At 43.8% G+C, this 19,850-nt stretch overlaps 1 protein-coding gene across 2 annotated transcripts in view; it reads left to right on the top strand.

Annotated features, from left to right (window-relative positions):
- The window catches only part of OBSCN (obscurin, cytoskeletal calmodulin and titin-interacting RhoGEF), a 182,848-nt gene that overhangs the window by 29,975 nt on the left and 133,023 nt on the right, over window positions 1-19,850 (top strand). For both annotated transcript variants that reach the window (XM_066201918.1, XM_066201928.1), the window contains exons 9-24: window positions 289-564; window positions 1,431-1,706; window positions 2,331-2,606; window positions 6,552-6,827; window positions 7,214-7,489; window positions 8,627-8,902; window positions 10,041-10,316; window positions 10,626-10,901; window positions 11,796-12,071; window positions 12,931-13,206; window positions 13,711-13,977; window positions 14,442-14,711; window positions 15,008-15,271; window positions 16,829-17,095; window positions 17,876-17,988; window positions 18,970-19,123. In XM_066201918.1, coding sequence (XP_066058015.1) covers window positions 289-564; window positions 1,431-1,706; window positions 2,331-2,606; window positions 6,552-6,827; window positions 7,214-7,489; window positions 8,627-8,902; window positions 10,041-10,316; window positions 10,626-10,901; window positions 11,796-12,071; window positions 12,931-13,206; window positions 13,711-13,977; window positions 14,442-14,711; window positions 15,008-15,271; window positions 16,829-17,095; window positions 17,876-17,988; window positions 18,970-19,123 — 4,095 coding nt within the window. The remainder of the gene's footprint in view (window positions 1-288; window positions 565-1,430; window positions 1,707-2,330; window positions 2,607-6,551; window positions 6,828-7,213; window positions 7,490-8,626; window positions 8,903-10,040; window positions 10,317-10,625; window positions 10,902-11,795; window positions 12,072-12,930; window positions 13,207-13,710; window positions 13,978-14,441; window positions 14,712-15,007; window positions 15,272-16,828; window positions 17,096-17,875; window positions 17,989-18,969; window positions 19,124-19,850) is intronic.

Raw genomic sequence — 19,850 nt, 5'->3', positions numbered from 1 at the left:
CCAAGGCATAAACTTCTCTTCTCTTCTCTTCTCTTCTCTTCTCTTCTCTCTTCTCTTCTCTTCTCTTCTCTTTCTCTTCTCTTCTCTTCCTCTTCTCTTCTCTCTTCTCTTCTCTTCTCTTCTCTCTCTCTTCTCTTCTCTTCTCTTCTCTTCTCTTCTCTTCTCTTCTCTTCTCTTCTCTTCTCTTCTCTTCTCTTCTCTTCTCTTCTCTTCTCTTCTCTTCTCTTCTCTTCTCTTCTCTTCTCTTCTCTTCTCTTCTCTTCTCTTCTCTTCTCTTCTCTTCTCCAGATGAAGCTGTTACCTTTGTCAACAAGCCCAAAACGACTCCAGAAGTGTCAGTCAGTCCTTCTGAAAGCCTGGAGCTGGTGTGTGAGGTGTCAGCTGCGGGCGGGGCCGTGGTGTGGAGGAAGGATCAGGCTGAGGTGAAGCAGGACCAGAGGACAACCATTGTCTGCCAGGGGACACAACGCAAGCTCATCGTCAAGAAGGTGACACAGCAAGACCAAGGCAGCTACACCTGTGAAACGAAGGACGACAGAACAACATTCCAAGTCAAAGTCAGAGGTGAGAAAATGCCAGGAATCCCAAAGGCAGAGGAGAATTCCATTTTGAGTGGTGTCTTGCATCCAGAGGATCATCTCACAATCTCCCCGGGGTGAAAGATCTCAGCCACTGTACGCGATTTTTTTGGGGCAGCTTTCATAACAATATTTTATGTACATGGTTCTGCATCCATGACTGGTTGTGACCAAAAAAAAAATCATAGGGAAAGATGGAAATTCCTTCTCCTCTCACAATTAGCTGGCGTGTCTGCAGAAAAACTCCCACGGGAAAATAGTGTGAGGCCATAGCAGAGGGATGGATAAAGGGGAAGGTGTTTGAAGAGCTCTGATTAGATCCCATCCCTTAAAATGTTGGATGGGTCTTGCAGCAACGTGGTCTAGTGGAAGGTGTTCCATGGCAGGTGGGTTGGAGTGTGGTGATCTTTAAGGTCCTTTCCAACAAACCATTCCATGATTCCATGACTAGATGAAGAACAATGGATTTGTCCCAAATAGGCAGAAAAAGAGCAATGATTCCTGTACAGGAGGATACAGGTGCTGTTCCCTTCTGATTCACTGGAGTCTTGGGGTGACATAGGGAGAGAAAAAGAGAGAAGAGGGAGGAGGGTTCAGGCAATGCAGGCTGGTGCTCCAAGTCCTACATTTAAATCTGTCCTAAAACTGTGAGTTTTTAATATCACCCCAGAATTCCCGTAAAATTCCCATTCACCTCTTAGCAAGACAGGGATGAAGATTCTTTCTTGCACTAATAGCCCATCATGATATATTACCTGTCAGGGCGAGTGCAGTGAAATAGGAGGAACTTGATTAAACACCAGAGACAACGACTGCAAAAAGCTGTGCGTGACTTTTGGGGTTTCCTTGCAGAGACAGAAGTTGTGTTTACAAACAAGGAGAAGGTGCAGAAAGAGGTGAAGGCTGCACTGTCAGAAAATGCCACGCTGAGCTGCGAGGTGGCCCAGGAGAAAACAGAGGTGAAGTGGTACAAGGATGGGAAACTCCTCACCTCCAGCAAGAAGTTCAAGGTGGAGTCTGAGGGCAAATCTCGTCGTCTGGTGGTGGGTCAGGTGGAGAAGAAAGATGCAGGGGAGTACACCTGTGAGGCTGCTGGCCAAAAACTCACCTTCAGGATCATTGTTACAGGTGGGAGATTGTTCATTCTCATCACAGAAAGGTCCCTTACTACCAAAAAATGTAGCTCCAGTGTCTGTGCAGCCTAGAACTTCCTTGAGTAGTGATGGAGATCAACCACTCATCCACTGTCAAATTGATGCTGACAGCTGGACATCTTCATCCATGGGATGAATCCCCCTCAGTGCCCCTTGGTGTTTTCTGATTTCCCTGTAATAAAACGATAGACAAGTCTCCATTCCATTGTCGTTTATAGGGGTAAAGGTAAGGTTGTCTCCCAAATATGTAGGAAAAATAAGTCCAGAAGAAGTAGGAAAAGAGGTCTCCTAGAATGAGCAAGGCTTCCTTATGGGTCCCAGGGGCAAATGAGATTTGGTATTTATTTGTCCATTACATTATGGAGCAAAGCAATGGATTTCTTGTAGAGATGGGAATAAGCTGAAATCCTGAGGCAGTGGATCATTTTTCTCAGAAATGGCTGATATGTCGTCCTCAGGCATGACAAAGGCCCATGTTCTGTCTGAGCATTAAAAAATACCAGAGATGTGGAAGTTGTCATGTTTTTTATTTGGGTTTGATCACTTTAGACAGCGTCAACTTACGTCTGATTTTAAAATGACTTCTCCCACTCCACAGAAGCAGAGGATGCATTTATCAACAAGGAGAAAGTGCAGAAAGAGGTGAAGGCTGCACTGTCAGAAAATGCCACACTGAGCTGCGAGGTGGCCCAGGAGAAAACAGAGGTGAAGTGGTACAAGGATGGGAAACTCCTCACCTCCAGCAAGAAGTTCAAGGTGGAGTCTGAGGGCAAATCTCGTCGTCTGGTGGTGGGTCAGGTGGAGAAGAAAGATGCAGGGGAGTACACCTGTGAGGCTGCTGGCCAAAAACTCACCTTCAAGATTGATGTCACAGGTGGGAGACAGATTTTGGTTTGTATTTCACTGGCTTTTCTTTGTATCTGGGTGTTTTCCTCCATTTTCTCTCACTCAATATTAGAAATGCTGTTGAAGTGCTTTCTGATGCTGGTCTGAGCTGCTGTTTCAGTGAGGTTATGTAGGACTGGGCAGATCTGGAGGTGACTTGTAGATATCATGATGTCAGCTCCTCACCTCCTTGTATGTCTCCTTCAGCTGAGGTAGTGAGCAAGACTTCTCACAGGCAGGCACTGTCTTAAAAAATCTCTTCCAGTGTGATCACCAGTGCTGGTATTCCTCTTCCAGTTACGTGTATTCTTCCATGAAAATCAGTGTTTTGCTTCCTCGTTTTTTGCAAGTGATAGGGCTAGAGTGAATGGTCTCAAGTTCACTGGAGGTTTAGGTTGGACATCAGAAAGAAATTCTTAACTGGAAAGGTTGTTAGGTGTTGGAACAGGCCGTCCAGGGAAGCAGTGGAGTCCCCATCCCTGGAAGGATTTAAAACATCTGTGGATGTGACACTTGGGGACGTGGTCAGTAATGGGAAACAGTTGGACTCAATGATCTTCCAAGTTTTTTCCAGCCTGAATTATTCTGCGATTTCTTTGGTCTCAGTATATTTTACAAGATAATCTGGTGAATTTTATCTCAGGCTCCAGGCAGCCATGGACACCAGCTACATTCTGAGTGGTCATTTCTGAATTGGATGTTATGAAAGGGTTTGGTTGTTTGTTTTAATATTTGTAGCACTCCACTGACTTTACAGCCAAATCCTTCTTTATTAATCTTAAAATTATTGTCTCATATGCAGAGATGATCAGAACAGGGAAGCAATTTTCACACCTGTTTTCATATAGCACCAAGGAGAGTTTGTATTTTATGGTTGGCATAATATATATAAAATATATTAAAAACTGATAAATATAATCATTGATACATGAAATATTAATAACAAATGTAATTCATTACTACTATATATTTAATAATATGATATATTAATAATAATATGTAATAATACATAATAATGTTTGGCATTTTACCAGTTGTGTAGAGAAACAACGGTGTTGGCAATCTATTGACTCTGCTCTGTGTGGGGTACCCAGGGTGTGAGCTGGGGCATTTTGACTCTTTTTCATTCTTTCTGTAGCTCATTCTTTGGCTGAGGGAGCTGCCAGTTTCAGAGGAGGATGGGTGAGGAAGGATAAGTAAGGATAGATTTGAGAGGTGTCTTCCAGACAAAATCCAATATGGACATCGATAGACCATCGTAAAAACACGGAGTAATTTGAGTTGGGAGGGACCTTAAATATCACCTTGTTCCCACCTCCTGCCATGGGCGGGGGCACTTCCCACCATCCCAGGTTACTCCAAGCCCCATCCAACCTGGCTTGGAAAACTTCCAGGCATGGGGCAGCCACAGCTTCTCTGGGCAAAATTGTTATAAACCAAATTCATTGTTCACTGCTGACACCGGTTCTTGCATTACTGCAGAGATGTAGTCAGAAAACAGAAATCTAGTTGTCTACACGCGAATTTCTCTCTCTGAGGGAGTTGTCTGCCTCAGAAAGCAAAGGTTTCCAGCTCTCTTTCCAGCGGGGTGAGCTCATGGTGGCACAGGGTAATGTGACCCCTTGCCCTGCGCTGTCAGCCTGCCTTAGCTACCGTTGCTGTATTTCTCATGGGAGCAACTGCAACACGACGTGCAAGTCCAGCACTGGCTGGAAAATGATCCAGGGTGAAAGCCAGGAGGGATTATGCGTACTCGGAGTGGTTGGCTCTTCTGCAGCAGAAACCCTTCTCTTACTAGTTTATCCCGAAGTGCAGCGGATTTCTGGGTCTTAATTTATCCCAGTGCCATTGCACTTGGAAAGATTTTCAGGGTTCCTGTACTCCAGGGCTCCACTGGTAGCACAAAGCCTTCCCTGTTAAAGGACAGGTGGAAGGTTAGATGCTCAGTTCTGGATTTGGGGATGCCACTGTAGTTTTTGGCCTAATATAAAAAAAAAAAATACCAGCTGCTGCACACCTTGGGACTGAGTTGGACACGTAGAAAAAGAGCTGATTCTGAAATCCCAGTATTCCAGGATTCAGGGTATGCAGTGAAAACCATATTTTAAATCAGTGAAAGTTTCATGACCTGAAAATATTTTTTCCTCATTTCCACTGAAACTTCAATAACCAGTTTCATTTAAGGTTGGAAATGTCATCTGCACTGAGTGCTTGTTTAAATTTAAAATAAGTTTCTAAGAGAAATTATCAACTGGTGTAAATCACTTTGGAAGCTGATTAAAAGTTTTAGTCACACTTGATATCAGTATAAAAATGGTTTATATGAAAGGTCAGGAATGGAAAGGACAAGTGAGATGTGTCTGGAATATTCCTGCCCTGCTAACCTGACATTTTAAATACAGCCCTTATCAACACACACTTGTTTTAATACCTATTGAATACACCCAACATATTCACACTCGAAGTTGGAAATGGGAGTTTAAATATTTATATTTTTGCAATCAGTTTTGAATGCAAAGCTTGGTGTGTTACAAACTCTTTCAGGTGTCAAAGCGCTGCTGACGTGTTCCTTTGAGGAGCTTTGCATCAGCCGGCATAGACCATGTGCCTCCTAAATGACAATGACATCTCCTCACACCCCTTCTACAGCCAACACAAACAGAGGAGCTCAAATTCTGAGCCCCTAAGCCGGATTCCTGCTCCTGCAGAACACCTCTCTTTCCATGGGCTGTGCTACGTTCATAGCAAGGCTGTGATGTGGCCCAGGACCACGTGTGGTGCCACTGTCAGCAGTGGAGGAACTCGACCTGAGCTTACCCCTTCTCCTCACCCTCCCAGGCAGCTGCTGCCACTCAGAGCACAGACGTGATGGAGACAGGAGAAAGTCATCCCAGAGGAGTCAGGGATGGCCCCAGGAGGCTGCAGGGAGTCACTGGGGAGAGGAAGGCAGTAGCACAGGGGATGGAAGTGGCTCAGCATCCCCGAGCGCCTCCCAGGTCACAGAAGCACTGAGGTTGAAAAAGTCCTCCCAGACCATGGAGTCCAAGCTGTGCCCAACCTTGTCCCCAGCCCAGAGCACTGAGTGCCATGTCCAGGTGTTCCTTGGACACCTCCAGGGATGGGGACTCCAAACCTCCCTCAGCAGCCCCTTCCAGTGCCTGACCACGCTTTTCATGGGGAAATTCCTCCTGATGTCCAACCTGACCCTCCCCTGGCACAGCTTGAGGCTGTTTCCTCTCATTCTGTCTCTTGTTCTCTGGGAGCAGAGCCCGACTTCCCCATGGCTGCACCCTCCTGTCAGGAGGCCAGTTTGCTGGAAAATCACAGGGGGTTTTTAGGAAATGAAAATACACTTCAAATTTTTTATGCTAGTTTTATGTGTAATGTTCGTCAAGTACTTTTTCCATTTTGAGATCTGTGTCCTTTCTTTGGGATTGGGTTACAAGGTATTTTCTGAGCAACAGCCAATTTTGATCTAAAATATCTGGTAAAATCCTCTAAATAATGTGATAGTGGAGGTGGCAACTCACCATTGTGCTACATTTGGCTTGTTCCAAATGTGGGGAGTAGAAATATCATAAAGACACAAAATAGAATTTCAGCTTTATATTAGTTGTAAGAAATTTGCAAATGAAGTGGTTGAGCTGTTAAATGAGAACGAGTCAGAGAGGGATGATAATTACATGGACTGTATTTTGAGGGTACAATGCTTTATTTATGGGATAAATAAAAGTGCAAAACTGTGTTACTCACAAAAGTTTAATACTGAATTATTTATGTTGGAAAAGACCTTCAAGATCATCTTGTCTGATGGCAAAACCAGCACTGCCAAGACAAGATCCTGGAGAGCATCTACACCTCATACAAGTAAGAACTCCTTGACACAAGATATAAATATCTTATATGTTTTCCCCCTTATGTTTCTATATTTCAGAGGCAGAAGATGCCTTTGTCCACAAGGAGAAGGTGCAGAAAGAGGTGAAGGCTGCACTGTCAGAAAATGCCACGCTGAGCTGCGAGGTGGCCCAGGAGAAAACAGAAGTGAAGTGGTACAAGGATGGGAAACTCCTCACCTCCAGCAAGAAGTTCAAGGTGGAGTCTGAGGGCAAATCTCGTCGTCTGGTGGTGGGTCAGGTGGAGAAGAAAGATGCAGGGGAGTACACCTGTGAGGCTGCTGGCCAAAAACTCACCTTCAGGATTGATGTCCCAGGTGAGAGAAAATTGTTTAGCCCGGTTTTCCTATTTCTGAAATGTTTAGAAAACTTAGTATTATTGTATATATTCCATGTAAAACATCAGAATATCTTTAAGACATGGAATTCAATCCTTGAAAACCTTTAAGTGCTACTCATCTGTGTAGAAACAGGGTCATGAAAAGGAAAGTATTGATTGCATCTCTCCATCCCCACATGTTGATGAAATTAAAACAATTGTTCAGTGCAACTGATTTTCAGTGAATTTCAAAGTAGAGTCATGATGAGGAACTACAGGAAATCTGCCCAATGTCTTCACTCACCAAAATAAAACAGATATAAACTCATCAAAAATCCAGTTTGAATAGTGCTACTAATTCTCTGGATTTCTCTCTCTTTCCAGAGCCAGAAGTTGTGTTTACAAACAAGGAGAAGGTGCAGAAAGAGGTGAAGGCTGCACTGTCAGAAAATGCCACGCTGAGCTGCGAGGTGGCCCAGGAGAAAACAGAGGTGAAGTGGTACAAGGATGGGAAACTCCTCACCTCCAGCAAGAAGTTCAAGGTGGAGTCTGAGGGCAAATCTCGTCGTCTGGTGGTGGGTCAGGTGGAGAAGAAAGATGCAGGGGAGTACACCTGTGAGGCTGCTGGCCAAAAACTCACCTTCAAGATTGATGTTACAGGTAGGAAGAAGATTCTTTGGCCCATCAGTCTTATTTCTAGAATCTTTAGAAAAATTAACATTTAGAAAAATTAACATTATTTTATAAGTCCTCTTCATGTTACGCTTCTATTTTTTGGAGTACATCACTGGCATGGCCTAGGATGGGTACAAATACAAGACCCGTTTTCTTCATATATTCATTGCAAAATATTTAAAATCCCTAAAATGGGGAGCTGAATCCCTGGAAACCTTTGGAAGCTACACATCACTGGAGGGAAAGGGCTGTAAAAAAGAAGGTGCTGATTGTGCATCTCTTTTCTTCAGTCTTGGTGCAACAAGAACAAATCTACACCACAGCTCGTTCTCAGTGCAGGGTGATGGTGGAGAACCTGCCCAATGTCCATATTCCTTTTCTTTCCCTTAGAAGTGCTCATTTCAGCCTGAAAGGGAGTCATGGAAGTAGGGCTTGATATATATTAAGGTCTTTAAGGTTTTCAAGAAAATGGCAAGTAAGGAAAGAAGATGTCATGGAGGCCCATTCCAATTGCATTTCCCTACTGGGGCCATAGAGAGGTAGAATGGATTCAGCTTCCCAACTCCCTCACAGCTTCCCAATCCACATTCAGGTGGTGTGACTGATGTGTCTTCTGGAGTACAAGGGGATTTCACCATTTGGATGTGAGCTGAGCTGAGCTTTTCCCAAGGTTGCACTGAGAACAAGTAACAGGGTCCTGGACATGTCATTGCTGGTCTTGCACCTTTCTCATTTAACAAAATGATCTAAGAAGGAGCAGAAGCAGCTGCTGGGAATCAAAAAAATCAATTTTATGGGACTATAATGCGGCACAGAACAGCTCCGTCCTCTAAAAACTTGATAGTTTGCAATTAACTTCAATCAAAACATGTCCTGACTTGACTGGGTCCTGCCAGACAATGTTCTTATGAACCATAGAGAGATTACTGCTAACAAAACCCACAAAGTAGGCAAAAACTCACGTAAAAACCCCCACCACAAAGTCCTTTGCATATTCTTCTGATAGACTTAGATATGGACAGTCATGTCAGAGGGTTTTTTCCAATGTTACCTGTAAGCCACGATAAGGGGATTGAGCAACATCATATTTCAGAGAAACTCTGGATTTCTCTCTCTTTCCAGAGCCAGAAGTTGTGTTTACAAACAAGGAGAAGGTGCAGAAAGAGGTGAAGGCTGCACTGTCAGAAAATGCCACGCTGAGCTGCGAGGTGGCCCAGGAGAAAACAGAGGTGAAGTGGTACAAGGATGGGAAACTCCTCACCTCCAGCAAGAAGTTCAAGGTGGAGTCTGAGGGCAAATCTCGTCGTCTGGTGGTGGGTCAGGTGGAGAAGAAAGATGCAGGGGAGTACACCTGTGAGGCTGCTGGCCAAAAACTCACCTTCAAGATTGATGTTACAGGTAGGAAGAAGATTCTTTGGCCCATCAGTCTTATTTCTAGAATCTTTAGAAAAATTAACATTTAGAAAAATTAACATTATTTTATAAGTCCTCTTCATGTTACGCTTCTATTTTTTGGAGTACATCACTGGCATGGCCTAGGATGGGTACAAATACAAGACCAGTTTTCTTCATATATTCATTGTAAAATATTTAAAATCCCTAAAATGGGGAGCTGAATCCCTGGAAACCTTTGGAAGCTACACATCACTGGAGGGAAAGGGCTGTAAAAAAGAAGGTGCTGATTGTGCATCTCTTTTCTTCAGTCTTGGTGCAACAAGAACAAATCTACACCACAGCTCGTTCTCAGTGCAGGGTGATGGTGGAGAACCTGCCCAATGTCCATATTCCTTTTCTTTCCCTTAGAAGTGCTCATTTCAGCCTGAAAGGGAGTCATGGAAGTAGGGCTTGATATATATTAAGGTCTTTAAGGTTTTCAAGAAAATGGCAAGTAAGGAAAGAAGATGTCATGGAGGCCCATTCCAATTGCATTTCCCTACTGGGGCCATAGAGAGGTAGAATGGATTCAGCTTCCCAACTCTCTCACAGCTTCCCAGTCTACATTCAGGTGGTGTGACTGATGTGTCTTCTGGAGAGCAAGGGAATTTCACCATTTGGATGTGAGCTGAGCTGAGCTTTTCCCAAGGTTGCACTGAGAACAAGTAACAGAGTCCTGGACATGTCATTGCTGGTCTTTCACCTTTCTCATTTAACAAAATGATCTAAGAAGGAGCAGAAGCAGCTGCTGGGAATCAAAAAAAATCAATTTTATGGGACTATAATGCGGCACAGAACAGCTCCGTCCTCTAAAAACTTGATAGTTTGCAATTAACTTCAATCAAAACATGTCCTGACTTGACTGGGTCCTGCCAGACAATGTTCTTATGAACCATAGAGAGATTACTGCTAACAAAAACCACAAAGTAGGCAAAAACTCACCACAAAACCCCCACCACAAAGTCCTTTGCATGTTCTTCTGTTAGACTTAGATATGGACTGTCATGTCAGAGGGTTTTTTCCAATGTTACCTGTAAGCCACGATAAGGGGATTGAGCAACATCATATTTCGGAGAAACTCTGGATTTCTCTCTCTTTCCAGAGCCAGAAGTTGTGTTTACAAACAAGGAGAAGGTGCAGAAAGAGGTGAAGGCTGCACTGTCAGAAAATGCCACACTGAGCTGCGAGGTGGCCCAGGAGAAAACAGAGGTGAAGTGGTACAAGGATGGGAAACTCCTCACCTCCAGCAAGAAGTTCAAGGTGGAGTCTGAGGGCAAATCTCGTCGTCTGGTGGTGGGTCAGGTGGAGAAGAAGGATGTAGGGGAGTACACCTGTGAGGCTGCTGGCCAAAAACTCACCTTCAGAATTGATATCACAGGTGAGAGAAAATTGTTTGGCCCAGTTTTCCTATTCAATCCTTGAAAACCTTTAGGCGCTGCTCATCTGTGTAGGAACAGGGTCATGAAAAGGAAAGTATTGATTGCATCTCTCCATCCCCACATGTTGATGAAATTAAAACAATTGTTCAGTGCAGCTGATTTTCAGCGAATTTCAAAGTAGAGTCATGATGAGGAACTACAGGAAATCTGCCCAGTGTCTTCACTCACCAAAATAAAACAGATATAAACTCACCAAAAATCCAATTTGAATAGTGCTACTAATTCTCTGGATTTCTCTCTCTTTCCAGAGCCAGAAGTTGTGTTTACAAACAAGGAGAAGGTGCAGAAAGAGGTGAAGGCTGCACTGTCAGAAAATGCCACACTGAGCTGCGAGGTGGCCCAGGAGAAAACAGAGGTGAAGTGGTACAAGGATGGGAAACTCCTCACCTCCAGCAAGAAGTTCAAGGTGGAGTCTGAGGGCAAATCTCGTCGTCTGGTGGTGGGTCAGGTGGAGAAGAAAGATGCAGGGGAGTACACCTGTGAGGCTGCTGGCCAAAAACTCACCTTCAAGATTGATGTTACAGGTAGGAGAAGATTCTTTTTCAGAATTCAGTAGAGGTCAATAAAGTAATAATTGAAATAGCTATTCCACCATGACTCAGTTGTCAAGTCTGGGTTTTGTTATAGCCAGCAGGGTTCACCTGATTTTCTGTCCTTGATTGCCTGGATTTCTAGAAATGGGCATATTTGGCTTTAGCATGGTGCAAGTTCTGTCTCATTCTTAGTGGGTCTAATAGTTGCAGTTATAAATATAAAAGGAATCAATAATGTTCCGATCCCTTCCATTCCTGGGATCCCAAAGGGTGATCCTTGTACACTGAATTCTTGAAAGGAAAGAGCCCTTACAGCATCCCTTCCTTGTTAGTCTTGGAATCCCATTTTGGAAGACTTAGAGGCTGGAATGTGTTTTGTCATTTGCAGTATCAGCAGCCACACATCTCAAGATGGGTTGTAAACATCACTTTTTCTGAATTTGGGCTGTTGTGTGATTGAGATCTCAGTGTTTTGAGATGTCTTACTATTCCTGCCAGGTGCTAAATGCCCCTTTGATTTGAAATATTCCAGGAAATCGCTTTATTGTGTCGGAGATCTTAAGTAAAAGGAATCTGGGAGCTTATAGTGATATGCAGCACAGATGATCTCTGGGAAAGTTTGAATGAAATATGTTTTTATCTGGTGACTTGCAACTGTAGGGTTGATGTCAAGGCTCCTCTTGGCCCTCTCCTATCCCAGGCTCCTACTTCCCAATTTTCCAAGTGGCAACTCCATCCCACAGAAGGGTAGGAACTGCTCAGTGATGGCAATTGGTTTTGTGACAAGTGACAACCTAAATATTTTCCAAACCCCTCCACAGAAATCTGTAAGATCAATCTCATTTTAACCCCTCAACAATTACTTTCTTCTTTTTCTGTGCTCAGAGCCCAAACCCGCATTTATAAACCAGGAAAAGGTCCAGAAAGAGGTGAAGGCTGTCCTGACAGAAAGTGCCACCCTCGTGTGTGAGGTAGCACAGGATGCAACTGAAGTGAAGTGGTACAAGGATGGAAAACTGCTCGTTTCCTCTCGGAAATTCAAAATAGAGACCGTGGGCAAATCCCGGCGCCTGGTGGTGGAGCAGCTGGAGAAGAAGGATGCTGGGGAATACGTCTGTGAGGCTGCAGGCCAGAAGCTGACCTTCAAACTGGAACCAACTGGTGAGTGCTCACTTCGTGGTGTGAAGAGTCTGTTTCTTAGAGGAAAACTGGATATTCCCAACACAGCAGCAGTGATGCAGCGACTGTCTCCCCTGGAGCAGCACCAGAGAACCACATGACACGTTAATTCTTAATCTAGCAGTGTAGAGGTGGGAAATTTGGACTTTTTGGGGGGTCTGGAAATGCTACATAGCTTTTTGCTTATCTCTTTCACACACCATGTCACCCAAGCTCTTTCGGTGGTGGGGAACTGAAAGTAGACGTGGGGAGTTTGCAGAGTAGCAGTGGAGCTATGGGGGAAAAGTGACTCAGAAAAGCTGGTCTGTTGCTTGTGCCTCAAAAATGATTTTGTGGCAAAAGGTTGTACAGGATAGAAAGGAGGCCAAGAAGAAGGCACTGGAATCACAGAATGGTTTGGGTTGGAAGGAAGTTTAAAGATTGAGTTCCAGTCCTCCTGCCAGTGAAGAAAATAGAAAACACACTATAAATTCATCCTATTAATGTTTCTTATTAATTTTATCTAAAATCCTAAAAATGGGATGGGAAAGAAAATTATATAGATATTTTTGCTTCTAAGAAACAAGATTTTTATGGGCAACGGATAAAATATAAATATTTGCGTTTCCTTTCCTCTGCTGCTTTTCTAAGCAGAAGCACTGGGTTGCCTGAGAGACTGTTTTCTTTCTTCCCACTCAGGAAATGATTATACCAGCCACAAATATTCAGACATATTCCCTGGATTATTACAGGTTATGGGTGATCTGGTGGTGTGAGTCCTGAAGAGAGAGAAACATTAAACTGCTGTGTCAAGGATTTGAGCATAAAGTTCTAAATTTCCCTGGTTTATTGTCTTTTCCAGAACCACAGGCTAAATTCGAAAACAAAGTCGTCCAGAAAGAGCCTCTCCTTGTTCAAGAACACGAAAGCATCACACTGACAACCTCAGTCACGCCCGAAACAGCTGCAGTGAGATGGTTCAAGGATGGCACAGAAATCAAAGCCAGCAAGAAATGTGTCATCAAGAGCGAGGGTGCGTCCAGGACGCTGACGGTGAACGCGGCCGAAAGCACGGACTCTGCCCTCTACACCTGCCAGACAAAGGATGACAAGCAGGAATTCAGGGTCCAGGTGAAAGGTGAGCAGTGCCCAGGTCATGGCCCAACCCAGCAGCTGCACTTCCCTCATGGTGGGATGGAGGTGAAATCCAAACTCTTCTGGAAACTGTTCTGACCTCAAGGCTTGTTGCACCTTCTCTGGATGCCCCACCATGGGCCAGCAAAGTTCTCCAGCTTCCAAATTTCCAGTTTTTGTCTTTTGCTGGCCAGTTTGGAACATGGAAGCCTATGATGGGTACTTCTGGTGTTTGCTCCCCTCCTGTTTCTGTATCCTCCTATAGCATGACAGGGATCTGAAAGTACCATGTCAAAGGAATCTGCCTGAATTTCCACATTTCCCATTAGATTTTGTCTCCCCTGGACCCCAAATATTTAGGGCCATTTTATTTATTTATTTATTTATTTATTCATTCATTCATTCATTCATTCATTCATTCATTTTCAAAGTTGGACAGAACCAGTTTCTTAGAATGGGCTTCTTCTCTTTTTCCTCCCTCTCAATTCCCTCTTCTCCTGGATCTCAGAAATCCCGGTGAAGTTTGCCAAGAAGCTGGAGGCTGTGAAAGCCGAGATTGGTGGCAGCGTGTCCCTGAGCTGTGAGCTGAGCCATGCCAAAGGGAAGGTGACGTGGAGCAGGAATGGTGTGGAGATCAAACCCAGCAAGCGTTTCCAGATCCGGGAGGAGGGAATCAAACGAACCCTGACAATAACGGGGATCCGGGCTGAAGACGAGGGAGAATATTCCTGCCAGTCCAGGGATGACAAGAGCAGCATCACCATCATCCCCAAACGTATGTCTCTAATGGTGGCAGGGCGGAGGGACCCCCTGGGTTTTGTCCTCAGCTGTTACAACCCTGCAAAGCTGAATTTGTTCATGTGTCTGGGCTGACTCCTGTGTTGAGAACAAAATACAGAACTCCCCTCTCAGTGTGAGTGGAACCTCTATTTGTGAAAAACATAATGATTGTGAGACCTCTTGAGCTCAGGTCTCTTAATATTGACCTTCACATTGCATTTGAGCCTGGAATTTAATTTCCCAAATAAAAAATGGGATTTTTTCCCCCCTCTCTTTTTTTGCTTCTCTTGGTACACAAAATTTACTCAGACATGGGAAATATGATGATCCACTATTGTGGATTACTGTAAGTAATCAGATTGCTGCTTCCAGTAAAGTCATGGAAGCTTTTGACTGTTTGAAGGTGCTCATGCCATGCCTCAAGGACATGGCCCTGAATATTTTACTCCTATCCATCAGCTCCCAGAGTGGTGAAATTTGTTACAAGCCTCAACAGCGTGGTGTCTGAGGAAGGAAAAGAGGCCGTGTTCAAGTGCACCGTCTCCCCCAGTGATGCTGTGGTCACCTGGCTCAGGAATGGTGCCAAGATTGAAGCCAGCAAGAAATATGTGATCTGTCAGAAGGACACCAACCACAGCCTCACCATCACTGACCTCAGACTGGAAGATGCAGCTGAAATCACCGCCAATGCTGAGGGCGTGGAAAGCACAGCCAACCTCAGAGTCCGAGGTAAGAGGAACTTTGACAGGCTGGAAATGGCAACCTGCCCACGGCAGGGGCTTGGAATTAGGTGGTCTTTAAGGTCCTTTCCAACCCATTATATGATGATGATTCTATGGTGATATTTTATGTGGCTTTCCCACTAATTAAATATGTTAGCAGCGGGGAATTTCTGCTTTTGCATCATTAAATAGGGGTGCCCAGAACACTTTGGGTTTGGAGAGACATGAACCACTGGTTTAATTTTCTTTCAAAGCCTGTTTTCGGGATCTACCAAGTTCTTACTAATATTTCCTCTCTTGCAGAGGCCTCAATCTCCTTCAAGCAGAAGCTGGAGCCCAAAACAGTTGAAGAGAGGGAGACAGTGACCTTGGAGGTAGAGCTGACCAAGCCTGCAGAGGTGAAATGGATGAGGAACAGCATTTTGCTGAAGCCCAGTGACAAAATAGAGATCAAAGCTGAGGGAACAAAGCACACCTTAGTGGTCAAGGACATCTCCTTCGCAGACCGGGGCTTCTACTGCTGCGAGAGCCCCGACGACAAGACCCAAGCCAAGATCAACGTGGAAAGTGAGTTCAGCGAGCCTCAGTTCTATAAATACCCCAGGCAGGGTTTGGAGGTGGATTCTGGTCTCTGCATTATCGTGGGACGAAAGTGTGGGCTTGGCCACCAGTCAAATGACTGAGAGGAGGTGAAAGCTAAGCAGTGAACAGAGAATGTCTGACTGGTTCCTGTTGCCTCCATCTCATCCCACCAGCTTTGACCATTAAGCCTCTTGAAAGATTCTTCTCTTTATTCTCTTCCTCACTCCCTGATATGCTCTGTGTTTTTCCTTGGTTTGATTTTTTAGCAAAAAGAAATGTCCCTCTTCAGTCATCCGTTGTCCGGATTTTTCTCTGCACGCCGCCTTGTTCAGAATGTCTGTTTATATTCAGTCAGGGTCTAAAAATCTTCAAAAGCAAATTGTCTCTCTGAGGATGTTTCTCTCTTGGGTAAACTAACAGTGCCTCATCCATAGCCCTGTAGTTTTGTCCCTTTCCTACATCTTTTTGTCATAATTGTCACAGAGTAGGTGAAGATAGGATTTAATCACTCAAGGACTGTTTAATTTTGTCCATAAAGCCCTTGCCACCAACTGGTGCTGGGCTGGTTCTAAATAATAGGTGAGGAAGGACTTGAAAACAATCTTTTGATGGTACTTGATGTCTTACAAAGTGGAAGGGAACAATTTCCATGATGCCAGGAAATAATGGACTTCAGTGCAGTGAGAAAGATCCAGGTTATATTCTAAAAAAAGCTTGCTAATGGTCAGATGACGGAACAGTTTGTCTGGAGAGGTCTCAGAGCCATCATTGTGGGTTGTTTTTTTTTTTTTTTTTAATTGGTAACTTGATTATTTTAGTGGTGATACAAGTTTAAACACTAAATCCATTTTACAGGATGAGACGGCATGGGTGTCTTGTCACAGGAACAGGAAATATCCACCCAAACCACGGATGCTTTGGCCACCAACCTGTGAGGTGTCAGCACTTTTTGCACCATGTCATGGATTTTTTTTTTTTCCTTTTACTATAGCTTTTTCCTCTCATCCTTGTTTTATCCTAACTGAAGAACCGCACAGTATTGCCATAAACTTACTTGTCTTTCTTTTACTAAAAACAGATAGACCTTGTTAGAAAGTGTGGCCAGTGTTTTCTGTGATATTTGGTTTGTCTTATGAAAACATCCATTTAAAAAATAGCAGCTATGTTAGCGGTGTGGTCAATGGATAAGTTTTATTTCCTGTAAAAGTGACTGTTTAATTGGCAAGTGCCAACTAGTTGGTAGGGAAATTGCATGAGCAATAGGAAGATCAGGAAAAAGTATTTTACAGAAAGAGTGTTAAAGTGCTGGAATGATCTGCCTGGGGAGGTGGTGGATTCAGCATCTCTGGATGTGGTTAAGAAAAGACTGGATGTGGCACTCGGTGCCAAGGTTTAGTTGAGGTTAGAGGGGTTGGACTTGATGATCCTGAAGGTCTCTTCCAACCTAATGATTCTGATTCTGAAATAATCCATTTAGGAAGTCCTCAGGCTATTTCACAGCTGCCAGTGTAAGACCCACAACTTTTCCACGTTGTTTTCCAGTGAGGCAGATCAAGTTGGTGAAAGGCCTTCAGCCCCTGGAGGTGACTGAGAAAGGGACTGTCACCTTCGAGGTGGAGGTGTCACACGAGGACGTGGAGGGGACCTGGCAGAAGGACGGTGTCCGTCTGAAACCTGCGCCCAATGTCAGCTTCGGTGTCCTGGGCAAGAAACACTCCCTGACTCTCTCCTCGGTGGCTCTGGAAGATGCAGGGCTCATCTCCTTCAAAGCAGAAGGCATTAACTCCTCAGGGAGGCTCACTGTGACAGGTACATAGGCACAGAATGTTCCAGCCCTGCTTGGGGTGGGTGCAATTGTCTTCTCCTCACCTGGAGAGTGAACTTAAGCAAATTTTCCTTGTAACTGAAAGGGATGCAAAGCACGCCAATGTTTCATTCTAATGCCAACAGGATCACTGTGGCATCACTTTATCACAATGTTAAAGTTCCCAATCCTGTCGTTGTAGAGATGGTTACAACATATAGAATGATATGATATTAAGGTTTTAGAAGGTTGGGAAGGCTCTTTATCATGGTTGCATGCTGTTTTTTATGCAGTTTTTATAAACTTTGAAGGCAACTTCTAATTAGTTAATAGCATTTTTTGTTAATTGTTTTATTAGTTAGTAAAAAAATTTTACTTGTTTATCAAATCCATCTATTCTCAGATTGTTTACATATTTTCTTTACTAATTCACATAAGACAAATTCTTTGTTATTATACGTGCACTTATCTTTTACCTTCAAAATACATTGTTGTGTTAAACAAACTTCTCATTCTCAAAAGAGCTTTATCTAAAAATTTACAAATTACTTATTAACTATACTTAAAAAAAATAACAAACTAGCCTTTTACACTATTCCTACACTTTTAATGCCAACATGATCGTTGTGACATCACTTCCCACAGAACAATGATAAAGTGGGAGGGATTGATAAAGTGCCCAAACCAATACAAATTTTATTTATCACAAAAGCCAGGCTCTGCCTACCCATCAGTGCTTGTGTGACTCCATTCCCCATTCACTGGACTTTCTCTTTCCTTCCCAGAATTGCCTGTGAGGATCAGCAAACCTTTGGCAGACGTCAGTGTAACTCAGAAGCTCAAGGCCACATTTGAGTGTGAGCTGTCCAAACCCCATGCCAATGTGAAGTGGTTCAAGGTACAGCACTTAATGGATTGTGATATTTTAATTTCTGACTTCTCTGGAAGGGAATGGGAGCTTTTAATTCAACTTGCAGGGAATATGAGCCTGAGCCTTTGCAGTAAAGCTCTTAGCATTGCTCTTGTCCTTATGTTCATTTACTCTCCCAATTTATCACTCGCAGGTTTTTATTTACTGTATTTATATATTGGATTGAAAGTTAGACTTTTCTATTCTTGCACAGAATGTGAGCACTGCTGTTACAGATTTGCAGTCTTGTGCTTCGCTCCACAGCAGGCAGTATTCACCCAGGATTTACAGCCTTTTTGGGAAATGTTGATATAAAGGAAAGCCTCAATTTCCTTTGCCAGCGACAATCTAGTTCCCTTTCCTTAAAATGTCATTTTGAGGATCAGCTCTGGCATTTTATGTGCCTCCCTTGGGGTTCAGCTGATACCTTCCATAATTTGAGGTAGCAGCAATTCTTCAAGGTAGAATTTGGGCTGGAAGGGTCATTCTCATTTCAAACCTCCTGCCATGAGCAGGGACACCTTCAACCAGATCAGGGTGCTCAGAGCCCTGTTCATCCTGCTCTTGAATGTTTCCAGGGATGGGGCATCCACCACCTCTCTGGGCTACCTGTGCCAGTGTTTTGCCACCCTCATCGTGAAAAACTTCTTCCTTATTCCCTGTCTAAATTTGTCCCTCTTTTAATTTAAAACCATTCATGTCTGAAGGGACTCACTGCCAACCCTGCATGGTGTTTTAAGCCTTCAAAAAGGTGTCTGAGATCATCCAAAATTTCTGTGTGTTCTCCAGCCATTCCAGCTTCCTGAAATTTTTGTCCTGTGATGAGTATTCAACATATGTTCATTTAAACACAATTTTCCATTCAGTCCAAAGAGAAGGATGAAATAAGCACAGATCTGAATGTCTGTTTTGCACACTGCAGATGTACAGGAGTTGAGGGTCATCTGCTTTGACCTTTTCCCCTTCTAGGATGGGAAGGAGATCCGGCAAAGTAAAAACATTGGAATCATCTCCCAAGGAAATAAGAGAAGCCTCATTATTCACAAGTGTGAATATGAAGACCAGGGAACCTATACATGCCAAGCAGCTGAAGACAAGACATCAGCTACTCTAAAGGTTCATGGTACGTTTGGCTGAAGTAGGAAAACACATTTGCTGCAGCATTTTTGGGTACACAGAAAGAAATTCTTTGTGGAGTGTTTGTCTTTCACAATTGCTCGTTTTAGTTACGTTTCTTTTCCTGGTGTGAAAATGCTGGCAAAGCTGTCCTGTGCTTGCTCTATCCTTGCAGTATTTTTGGAAGAGGCCCTAATTCAGTTTTCCATTTATCTTAAGTGATTTCTATTCTCTGGAATCCAAATGGTGTTTGTGGATTGGCACATCAGGAAATACTGGACAGCCTGGCCCAAGGTGGTTGGTGCTGATGTGCTTTGGTGGCAGAGTTGTCACAGAGTGACTTTGCCTGAATGGGGACTGGACAAGCCTTGGGTATGAGCTCAGGAAGTGCCCTAATTTTTAGGATGTAAATGCTAAGAAAAGGGTATTTCTGCCTGCACCTCTCCTTAATGCTTGAGGCAGTTTTTCCATCTGAGTATTGCAACTGATGAAGCACCAGGTGTGTTTAGTCACCAGGATCTGAAGCACCTGAGATAAGCTCTGAGATAAAGCCAAGTTACTCAACATGCAGCTCTTCTGTGCCCTGATAGATGTTATTTTCCAAAGGGGCCTCTGAAAAACTGATCAGCACTTAGTGAAAGACAGAGCATCTTTCTCATTGCTTACTAGATGCTGTCCTCATGTGGCCGCTTGGGTTCAGCAGTGTCTTCGTGAACATCTGTCCCATTGCACTG

Source organism: Chamaea fasciata, unplaced genomic scaffold (genome assembly GCF_029207755.1).
Source record: "Chamaea fasciata isolate MVZ Bird 193981 ecotype frontalis unplaced genomic scaffold, bChaFas1.0.hap1 SCAF_1, whole genome shotgun sequence".
NCBI lineage: Eukaryota > Metazoa > Chordata > Aves > Passeriformes > Sylviidae > Chamaea > Chamaea fasciata.
The sequence above is the reverse complement of the archived record's forward strand: the minus strand, read 5'-3'. Positions and strand labels throughout refer to the sequence as shown.